Source organism: Notechis scutatus, chromosome Z (genome assembly GCF_049901735.1).
Source record: "Notechis scutatus isolate UNSWTSFEM ecotype Mainland chromosome Z, rNotScu1.2, whole genome shotgun sequence".
NCBI lineage: Eukaryota > Metazoa > Chordata > Lepidosauria > Squamata > Elapidae > Notechis > Notechis scutatus.
Window position 1 is genome coordinate 55235934 of NC_142025.1, and position 12007 is coordinate 55247940.

The 12007-nt window shown below is 39.0% G+C and overlaps 1 protein-coding gene and 1 pseudogene across 4 annotated transcripts in view; both read left to right on the forward strand.

Annotated features, from left to right (window-relative positions):
- The window catches only part of NEK11 (NIMA related kinase 11), a 222668-nt gene that overhangs the window by 5585 nt on the left and 205076 nt on the right, over positions 1-12007 (forward strand). For all 4 annotated transcript variants that reach the window (XM_087946118.1, XM_087946119.1, XM_087946121.1 and 1 more), the window contains exon 2: positions 7714-7975. In XM_087946118.1, the coding sequence (XP_087802244.1) occupies positions 7809-7975 (167 nt within the window). In that variant the 5' untranslated portion in view covers positions 7714-7808. The remainder of the gene's footprint in view (positions 1-7713; positions 7976-12007) is intronic.
- Positions 1894-2613, forward strand: LOC148128875 (general transcription factor II-I repeat domain-containing protein 2 pseudogene; annotated as a pseudogene).

Consider the following 12007-nt stretch of genomic DNA (forward strand, 5'->3'; position numbering starts at 1 on the left):
AAGACGAAGGCATTGATGCTATGGACTGACTTGCCCATTCCTCAGACCTGAATCCAATTGAGCACATCTGGGACATTATGTCTCGCTCCATCCACCAATGCTACATTGCACCACAGACTGTCCAGGAGTTGGGAGATGCTTTAGTCCAGGTGTGGGAGGAGATCCCTCAGGAGACCATCCGCCACCTCATCAGGAGCATGCCCAGGCATTGTAGGGAGGTCATAAAGGCACGTGGAGGCCACACACACTACTGAGCCTCATTTTGACTTGTTTTAAGGACATTACATCAAAGTTGGATCAGCCTGTAGTGTTTTTTTCCACTTTAATTTTGAGTGTAACTCCAAATCCAGACCTCCATGGGTTGCTCAATTTGATTTCCATTGATAATTTTTGTGTGATTTTGTTGTCAGCACATTCAACTATGTAATGAACAAAGTATTTAATAAGAATATTTCATTCATTCAGATCTAGGATGTCTTATTTTTGTGTTCCCTTTATTTTTTTGAGCAGTGTATATATATCAGAGGTCTCATTCTCGCAGCCTGTGGGCCAATTGCAGCCCGCAGGACGATATCCTGTGGCCCCCACCGTGATATGAAAGTATAATATTAGTGCGGCCCTTCTGAAGGAAGTCCCGCCCGCCATTCCTTGTCGTGGCTGACATTCAGTGCTAGGCTAAGCTACACCGACTTCATGCACACTACGCTTGTAACAACAGTGTGGCGGATGACGAACAGTCCGGTAGCAGTCGCCTTTTTTTGCGGTCGCCATTCTGGTACTTTCTACCATCAACAAGTGCCACGATCAAACGCAGAGAAAGGCAACTGCTACCGGGCTGTTCATCATCCGCCGCGCTGTTGTGACAAGTAGAGGCGGAAATGACGTCACACGTCGAGACGTTCTCCATGCGTCGCTAGCTGGCTAAACACTTCTATGAAACGTGGAACAAGAGCGACATCAAGTGGAATAAACTAAATTTTGTCACACCCTCATCATGTCTTTGTCAAAGCCTGCAGTGAAGAGAAAGATAGGTGACGAGCACAGACAATTTCAGCAAAGGTGGGAGACGCAGTATTTCTTTGTTGAGCACAGGGGCATCCCGACATGCCTTATTTGCACTGAAAAAGTTGCAGTGCACAAGGAATACAACCTGAAATGTCATTATTCAACTAAACATGCTGAGGAATGTGCAAAATATCAGGGGGATGAGAGAGCCAACCGGGTTGCCAGCCTTAAAACATGTCTAGTGAGGCAACAAGATTTCTTCAAGAAAGCAACCAAAGAGAATGCTGCAGCAGTCGAAGCTAACTATATGGTTAGTGAGATGATTGCTAAAGCGGGAAAACCATTCACAGAGGGTGAGTTTGTAAAAAAATGCATATTACAGGCTGCAAGTATAGTTTGTCCGGAAAAGAAAAGTCAGTTCAGCAACATCAGCCTTTCTGCCAACACAGTGGCAGAGCGCATTTCTGACCTGTCAAGTGACATTTATCATCAACTGTGTGAGAAAGCCAGATGTTTTGATGTATATTCAGTTGCTCTTGATGAGAGCACAGACATAACTGACACTGCTCAGCTCACAATTTATGTCCGTGGTGTTGATCGCAATTTTGAAGTGACAGAGGAGTTGCTCAGAGTAATTCCAATGCATGGCCAGACCACGCTCATGAGATATTTCACCAGCTGTGTGATGCCATTGAGAATGCCGGACATGGAATAGGTTTGTTGGAATAACAACGGACGGAGCGCCATCAATGACGGGGAGGAAAAATGGACTGGTGGCACTTGTTCAGAGAAAACTTGAGGAGGAGGGTGTAGAAGAGGCTACACCCTCTGCACTGCATTATCCATCAGCAGGCCCTTTGCAGCAAATGCCTGAAGTGTGACAACGTGATGTCTGTTGTTGTGAAATGCATCAACCACATCAGATCCAGGGGCTTAAAGCACAGGAGGTTCCGTGCTTTTTTAGAGGAAATGGAGTCAGAATATGAAGATGTGCTCTGTTTCACTGAGGTATGTTGGCTCAGCAGGGGAAATGTCTTGAAAAGAGTTTTTGAACTGAGAGAAGAAGTGAAAGCCTTCATGGAGAAGGATGGGATGGCTGTTCCCGAGTTGAATGATCAGAAATGGCTCATGGACTTAGCTTTTCTTGTCGACATCACACATGAGCTGAATGTACTGAACAAGAAGTTACAAGGCCAGGGGCAGCTTGTCAGTGCTGCCTATGACAACGTGAGAGCATTCTCCACAAAACTTGTGTTATGGAAAGCCCAGCTCTCTCAGACAAACCTTTGCCATTTCCCAGCATGCAAGGCACTTGTGGATGCAGGAACACCATTCAGTGGTGAGAAGTATGTTGATGCTATTTTGAAGCTACAGAAGGAATTTGATCAAAGATTTGCAGACTTCAAGACGCACAGAGCCACTTTTCAATTTTTTGCAGACCCCTTCACCTTTGATGTGCAAGATGCCCCTCCTGTGCTTCAAATGGAGCTTATTGACCTGCAATGCAACTCTGACCTCAAGGCCAAATTTAGGGAGGTGAATGGAAAAGCAGACAAACATGGGCAATTTTTGAGAGAATTGCCCCCCAGCTTCCCTGAGCTTTCCTGAATGTTCAAGCGGACCATGTGCCTTTTTGGGAGCACATATTTGTGCGAAAACTTCTTCTCCACCCTGAACTTTAACAAGTCCAAGTACAGGTCCAGACTTACTGATGATCATCTTCAAGCCATACTGAGGGTCTCAAGTGCCTCCTCTCTCAAGCCAAATGTGGCTCAGATATGTGAGGAAGCGTTGTCAAGTCTCTGGCAGCAAGGAGTAAGCTGGAGAAGCCATGTTCTGAGGAACTGTTCATGATCTTCATTCAATGTTCCATTCATGTGTTCAGGACAGTTCATGTATTGGAGAAATCATTAACTGTTGATGACATTTGAGGATATTTTTTAAACAACGTTTTTTGTGGAATCCCTTATGCGGCCCAGCCTCACCCAGACTCTGCCTCCAGCAGCCCCCAGGTAAATTGAGTTTGAGACCCCTGCCTTAGACTCTCCTTTAAATCCCTACATGAATTGTCTCATCTCAATAAAGGATTTCTTTTGATACGTTTGGTTTTCAGAAGTTCATTCTTGTTAATTGGATGGGAAAAGTTCTGTAGCCTGACATAGACAGAGAAACTGGACCTTTAATTAAGTATTGCAGAATTTATGTTTGGTAAAGTTTATACTAATAACCCATTTTTAAAGTGGGAACATTGACTCTATTGATGAATTGGCATGCAGCTAAAGAAATTGAGCTTTTATGGAAAAATAATGATGCATTTCATATCTCATTGCAGAGATGCACTTTGCTTATATATCAGTGAACTGAATCATAGTGAATTTATTTATCTTAAAGAATTGCTTATTTCATTGCAGTGACTCGGGTGGTATACAGAGATTAAAAATTATCAGAAATTTATACCAACATCCCAAAATAAAATCAGAACATCAATAGAGCTCACCTAAATGCCTATTTTAAAAGCCTGACCAAGTATATTGGCCACCAAATGGAATGGAAGGGAGAGAAAGAGGACAGAAATTCTATCCTATAGACATATGTTCATGATTTGTTTCAGAGAATCTCAGAAGAACTTACAAGAAAAGTAGAGAACAAAAGAAAACCTATTAACAAATTAACAGAGTTGGAAGGAACCTTGTGGGTCATCTAGTCCACCCCCAGTCCAGGCAGGAGACCCTATACCATTTCTGACAGATGGCCGTCCAGTCTCTTCTTGAAAGCTTCCAGTAATGAAGCTTCCACAATTTCTGAAGGAAAGTTGTTTCATTGGTTGATTGCTCTGTCAGATAATTTCTCCTTATTTCTAGGCTGAATCTCCTTTCCTTCAGCTTTCTAATCATCTTGGTTGCTCTTCTCTGCACTCTTTCTAGAGTCTCAACATCTTTTTATTGTGTGATGATCAAAACTGGATGCAGTATTCTAGGTGTGGTCTTACTAAAGCTTTATAGAGTGGTATTAGCACCTTACTTGATCTTGATTGTATTCCTCTATCAATACAATTTAGGATTGCATTGGCTTTTTGGCTGCTGCCACACACTGTTAGCTCATTGGTTGCTTACTAAGATTCCAAAATCCCTCTCAGAGCTACTAAGCCTGGTTTCACCTAGTTTATATGTGTACATTTGGTTTTTCTTGCCTAAGTGTAAGACTTTACTCTTCTCTACATTGAATTTCATGTTTTTAGATAGGGCCTTACAAGGTTACAGCTCGTTCTATTGTGAAAATCACTTTTAATCATTAGAATGTTGTTGCACTCTATTAGGAAATCACATTGCTGAGTTCAAGTCCTTGACACAAATTATGTCAGTATCTCAGCAGCTGGATATGCAATACCAAGTATTGTTATAAATTTTGAATCCGTAATGCTCATTGAAATTTGTGACCAATTCGATAAAAATCTACTGTTTAATATTAGATATGTTGCTGGTTTTGAGATTAAAGCCTTTTTTAAAGAAATAAGATCTGACAAATAGTATCACTTTCTGTAGTTCAGCATCAAAAAACCAGACAACACAGTTCAGTTTGAAGCATTTATCCTTGAAAGTGTAAAACCTGGCACGAAGCGATCAACAATCCAAGAAGCAAACAAAGTGCTAACTGCAGTTTATCCCTTCAACCTTAAGTATGTGCATGTATCCCACCCCCTGGCGTCCCCTAACCTGGTGTCCACCCACAATTAATCCAGCAGAATCTTCATGTGCTCGCCTGCCCCACCCCCTGGCTTCTCAGCTGATTGCAGGCTCTCCAGACATGGTGATGGTAGGTCATCCCCTCCCTGAATGGCAGCCCTGGGACAGTTTGCTTGCAACTGGTCATTTCAGGGCTGACAAATAGTTTTTGCAGTGTGACTAACAACATTTAGAATGTTAGTAGACAAGTTATTAATAACTAGATGACCCATGACGCATGTCTTTGTTTTAGAGATATTTATTTACCAGATTCCTTCATTCTAATGTACTTGAAAAATTCTTAAATATTCAGGGAGATATTCAGAGCTGTTTCTACCTTGAAAATAGCCTATATTGGACTGTATAGCCCAGTCAAACAATAAGAGTTGGCCACAAGAAATATGATATTTCTTTATTATAGTAATAAAATGCTTTTTGAAATTTGCTAGATTTCAATTCCATAGGAGTCCCGGATTTTGGTTTTTAGATGCATTGGTTATGTTAGCCTATTTCAAGTTTTGTCTTACACAAAAAAATATTTCTTTTTTAAAGATTCAAAAAAGAGAGTTTTCATAATATATAGATCAGTAATGTAAGCCATAATGCAAAGCCATGTATATAGTAGAGGATCTGATTTAAGAATGAAATTTATCATTAAAACAATTATTCCATTGTCTAATGTAATATGTGATCCTATACAAAATGAAATAAAATTCAAAATAAATAAGTGATGGCATCAATACAGGATTGCATTCAAAGAGAAGCTTAATTTGTCCCGCATAATTATTAGTTATATATATCTAATTATATAGTTTTATGGCAGTGGTGTATTGGAGTGTAGGAAGGGAACTACACTGAGACAGTTTTGCCATTGAAAGACCAGACCAGAAACCTCTACTGGGACAAAGTTACCATTAAAAGCTAGACCAGAAATCAAATAGATAATAAACTACACTCAAATGCAAACTTTATCCTACAAATACCCCAAGCTAAAGAAATTAAAGCTCTAAGCATATTAGAATAAAAAAACCATTGAAAATTGCTATAAAACAAAATATCCAAAAGAAATAAACCAAATTCAAGTGAGAACTCTAGGCACATTAGAAAGGAAAGCATTTATAAAATATCAGAACCATTACAGTGTACAAAAGATATATTAAGAAACAAGACATGAAGGAATTAAATCAGGATGGAGAGAAACAAACCTGAGGCGCGGGACATTGGAAAAGAAACAAACACAAAAGATTAACTTAGTTTTTGCAACATCCTGGGCTTTCTATTCGCATTTAGCTAACACAAAAAAATTAATTACAAAGAACAAACATTATCCAAGGGCTAAAAAGGAAGGTTGGATTATAAAAAAAACAAATCAAGCACATTCAACACATTCACTCACTTTCCTCCCCACAGAGATTACCCTCAGGGTAGAAGGACACAATCACCAGAAGGATTAAAGCCAGTAACACAACCACAAACACAAAACCCTAAAGATCAACTTTAGAGGGAGAAAAGGGTATAAAAAGGTATACTCATAGTTTAGAAAACAGGCTACCCCACCCCTCCCCGGTGAACGTTGATCTTGCCACTCACTTGCCTTCCTGAGAACAATAAACTAGTTCCAGCTTTCACACAGCTAGTTTCAAATCCTTCCATCCTGCGTCTTCCCAGCTGGGAAATTCAAACCTGCAAAAGAGAAAGGCATTACCTTTCAACAGTGTGTGTATGTGTGTTTGTGTGTATATACATATATAGTGTGTGTGTGTGTGTATCTATGTCTATATCTCTCTCTATAACTATATATCTATATACACACACACACACACACACATATATATGTACACACACACACACATATACAATATGATATTTTATTTTCAATCAATTAGCGAAGATTTTTAATGGGATTATAAATAATTGCTGAAAATGAAAAATAGGTCATGTAGACAAATAAATTTTAAAAAGATAAGAGCGATATAGTACAAAATGAATATTCATCAATAGATGTGGCATAAGCCAGGTTTCTAAGGTCTGAATGAAAGTGAAGGAAATTAATAATATAAATGTGATGGAGTTGTTCATTGTGTTTCACCCATCCTAGCAAATAGGCTAACTTGATAAAGTGTGGTTCTGGTAATATGGGCTAGTACAGTGATGGTGAATCTTTTTGTTGTGTGCTGAAAGTGCACGCATGTGCCAGCACCCACAATGCAATGCGTCCCAGCTGATTTTCAGCTCATTTGAGGCCGTTTTTACCCTCCCCGAGGCTCAAGAGAAGCCTCTGCAGCCTTGGGAGGCCAAAAAATGGGCCCTTCCGAAAATACCAGAAGTGCCCATTTTCAGCCTCCAGAGGGCCTCTGGAGCCCAGGGGAGGCTGTTTTTGCTTTCCTGGAGGCTTGAGGGAAACCTCTGGAGCCTCGAGACGCTGAAAACAGGCCCATTTTAACACTTCCGGTATTTCAGGAAGGCCCATTTTTCATCCTCCTGAGGCTGCAGAGGTTTCCCTCAAGCCTCTGGAAGAGCGAAAATGGCCTCCCCCGGGTTCCAGAGGCCCTCCGGAGGTTGAATATGGGCACTTCCGTTATTTCCAGAAGGCCTGTTTTTTGGCCTCCCAATGCTGCAGAAGCTTCCCTCGAGCCTCCAGGAGGGCAAAAACAGCCTCAAACGGGCCAAAAATCAGCTGGGAGCTGCGCGCATGCACAGTGCAGGTAAGTTTGGCTGGGACTCATGTGCTTGCACAAATGGCTCTGCATGCCACCTGTGGCACGCGTGCCATAGGTTCACCATCATGGGGTTAGTATGTTCAAATACAGCTATTGATATATTTTATTTGTGGTAGCAGTGAAGGTTGAATATAAAAGAAAATTGCTTCCATAAGGTCTACTACTGCACTAGTGTTACAGTAATATAATGGAAAAGAAGTATGTTAAACCTAATCTTAAGTTTGTTATATATTTCACTATATTGAATATTCTTTTTCCTCTTGCAGGTGAATAATCCTTCATGATCAAGAAATTATTAATTTTGTAGATTCAGTATTAATTATTACTGAATCTACCTGAGCTACTTTGATTCTATGGAATAATGCTGAAATTCCAGGAAACAGTTAAGCATGGTACATCATTTATACCTATTTCTATCCACTCAAAAACACTGATTGCAGGAAGATACAATATTTATCAAAAACTTGGACGTGGAAGTTTTGGAACAGTTTATCTGGTTTCTGACAAGAAAGCAAAAGAAGAACAGTTGTAAGTGTTGCCTAAAATGACTTAAAACCGCTAATATACATTTTTGCTTAAATGAGAGAAAAAGATAGAATGGAATAATATTTATTTATAAACAATATTTAGTCAATTTTCACTGGTATTAAGTCTTTGCAGCCATACAGATAAAACTGGTACTGTCTTAAATAACCAGCCAAAGTAAAAAATAACCAGCTTCAAAATAGTTATGTCATGAATTATATTAAGACATATATAATTCCAGCATTATACATATTTTGCATGTATTCTTCTGTAATATGTTTCTTCTATTCATAGTTCATTCATTTTTAAAGGATTCAGCTTGATCTTTACTGAACTTGTACATAGTAGCTTACCATTCAGTTTTCTATCTGCTAATAAACTCAGAGGAACTGTTGTGTCTCCTTAGCAACTATTGCAGCCCCAAATTATTTCTGCTTATTTTGAAATAAACTTAACAAATTTCATTTATGTATTTATAAAGTTTTCTGAGGTTGTGGTGTGTAACTCAGAAAGAAATCTTAAGTTCAAAGTGACTAGTGTGATGAAAAAGTCAATTGTGTGTGCCATATTTACTAAAAACAACAGCTCCCAACTGCAGCACCAGTGTGCGTGTGCATGGTTTCACATACTACCTACATCTCTCATATGCAGATGAAGCTTTGGTTGCTTGCCCTGAGCAGTTCCTAACAGGCTGTGGACCGGGACCGATCCCCAATCAGTGTCTGGAGACCCTTGACTAAAAACTAAACTCTCCCTTAGAAGTACAGGTAGTTCTTGATTTACAACAGTTCATTTAGTTACAGGTCAAAATTACAATGTCACTGAAAAAGTGACTTATGACCATTTTTCACACTTATGATCATTGCAGCATCCCCATGGTCACATGATCAAAATTAAGGTGCTTGGCAACTGGCTGATATTTATGAAGGTAGCTGAGTCCAGAGGTCATGTGTTCATCTTTTGTATACTTCTGAGAAGCAAAGTCAATGGGGAAACCAGTTTCACTTAACAACCGTGTTACTAATTTACCACTGCAGTGATTCACTTAGCAACTGTAGCAAGAAAAGTCATAAAATGGGATAAAACTCACTTAACAAATTTTATAGTACTCCAGTAAATATGAATGTTATACATGTTTATGCTCCTACGGCTGACAGTGATGAGGCTTTAGAGAAGTTATATGAAGATATAAGCAGTGCACTGAAAATCCTAAAAAGTAATGATATCACAATACTCATGGGGGACTTCAGTGCAAAAGTGGAAGAAGGAAGTGATACTCCTGTAGTTGGAAACTTTGGCTTAGGAACCAGAAATTGTAGAGGTGACAGATTTGTAGACTTCTGCAAGGAACATAGGCATTGTAATGAATACTTTTTTCAAATTACCAAAAAGATGTCTCTACACTTGGAAATCACCAGCAGATACACGACATAATAAAGTAATGAACCAAACTGACTATTTTACAATAAACAAAAAATATAGAAACTCAGTAAAATTAGTAATGATATTCCCAGGTGCAGATTTCCATCCGATCATAATCTATTACTTGCTGAAGTCCATCTAAAACTAAAAAAGATGAAAAACCCGAATCTTCCTAAACTGAGAATTGACAGTAACTTCATTATTAAACATGGAGATAAGATAAAAGAAGAACTAGAAATTCATTTAAGAGAAACCAACAACTTAAATAATAAAGATGTAGAAGTGAATTGGAATACATTTAAAAATGCAATAGTAGAGGTAACAAACTCCAAACAGAGAGGGGGTACCACAAAAAAACATCAGATGAAATTCTTCATCTTATGGATGAAAGAAGCTCTTATAAAAATAAAAACAAAGAAAAATACAATGAATTGCAGACAATAATTAGAAAAATTCAACTGGCAAAAGAAAAGTGGTTTGCAAAGAGATGCAAAGAAATAGAAGAGACAGAACATATTCATGATCATTTCAACTTACACAAAAAAGTGAAAGCAGCAGGACTTTACAAAAAGAAAACCAACAACAACTTAGTTGACAAGGAAGGGAAAATTATCTTAAATGAAGGTGAAAAACTAATATGATGGAAAAAATATATTGAATAATGTTTTGAGGATACTAGAGGTGATATTGATATAGGAAAAATAACAACTGGACCAAACATCATTATGGAGGAGGTTGAACATGCAATAAAAATAGTGAAAACAAGAAAAGCCACAGGTCCTGATGATATTCCAGTAGAAATTTTTACTGGAAAAAATTTTTTTTTTACTGGCAGCTCTTCAATCAAATATATGAAACAGGAAAGATACAAATGATTGGCTAAAGTCAACTTTGTGACAATCCCCCAAAAAATAAATGCAAAGAAATGTACTGAATGCAGAACAATAAGCTTAACGAGTCATGCCCTGAAAATATTCCTGAGAATAATTGATACAAGAATATACAAAAAAATTGAGGAGCATCTAAATAACAAACAATTTGGTTTCAGAAACAATCTTGGTACACAAGAGGGCCTATTCAGCATTCAAGTTCTTGCACAGCATTGTAGAGATGTCAATCTCAGGGTTTACATGTGCTTCATTGATTTTGAAAAAGCATTTGATAAAAGAAGACACAACAAACTATTACAAATCCTGAAACAAGTGGGACTAGGTGACAAAGACATCCAAATCATAAAGAATCTATATTGTGAGACGAGACTGAAAATACTTAGATGATGCAGAAATGCAAAGAGGGGTAAGACAGGGCTGTGTTCTGTCTCCACTATTGTTTAATATCTACTCTGAATTAATTTTTAACGAAGCATTAAAAAACATAGATGCTAGCCTTAAATAAATGGCATTTGTATCAACAATTTAAGATATGCTGATGACACAGTTCTGCTTGCCAGTGTTCTGACCCAGGCTTCGTCAAACTTAATAAAACACAAGCTGAATTTAAAAGTAAAACTTTTTTAATGTGATGCTGGGAATTACTTGAATTCCCAGCCAAAACTCATTATACACAGTTCTTCTAGATAAGAGCACGCTTTTCAGTGCTGTCGAATGCTGCCAAGAAACAGAAGTTCAATTAAGGCTAACATAAACCAACCCAAAAACCTAGAAAAAACTCGGAGATTATTCAACTGTTTTGCTTCCTGCAAAGCTCTTCGTCATTGAGGACTGACTTTTATCCCTTCTGGGAGGGGCAATCCCTACTCTCAAGTTGCCCCTTCTGCTTTAGCTGCTCTCACCTTCTAGCAGCTATGTGCACAGGGGCAGAGGGGGAGGCCAAGCAACTGACAGGGAATGGCAGTGTGGCTCCGTTAGCTGTGGAAGAAACTGGGGAAGGGCACAATCCAGCTGGGCAGAGCAGGGGAGAGGTAGAGCAAGGGAGAGGGAATTCGGAGGAAGACCCAGGCCCACCCCCTCTTCATCCTAGGGCACGCAGGGAGGAATGGAGAAGGGAGCAACGTGAGTTGCATGGCTTATGGTGGAGGAAAGGGCCCTGATTCCCTTCATTAGCTGCAGCTGGGAACATAGTGTTTAAAAAGGAAAGCTGCGCACAGCAACTTATTGGAAGCAAATCATGAGTTATTGTCATATGTTATTGTCGAGGCTTATCTGGGCTCCTGGTGTCTTCCCAACTGTGTGTGTTTTGTTGGCCTTTCAAGTCTGCAATTCCTTATCCTGCCCTGTCAAGTTAATTGCTGCAGCGTGATTTGTGTGAATTTTTATTTACAGTTTGTATTAACTTTGTTTTCGGACTGAATTTCTTCCACTTAAAGACTGTTCTTGGGAGATTTTTTTCTCCAGCCGAAGTTAACCTGGACATTGGTGGCAAAGTTGGAGTATTAAAGGGACTTTTCTTACTTATGTGACTGTGTTGCCTTTGTGCCATCACAAAAGCTTGAACATGATCACTGCAGTAAAAACAAGGATAGAGAAAGCTCGAACAGCATTCTTCAAAATGAGAAAGGTCTTCTGCAGTCATGACATTGAAGAAATCAGGCTTGTCAGATGTTACATCTTTTCTATCCTGCTCTATGGAGTGAGTGACAGAAAGTCAAAGCAG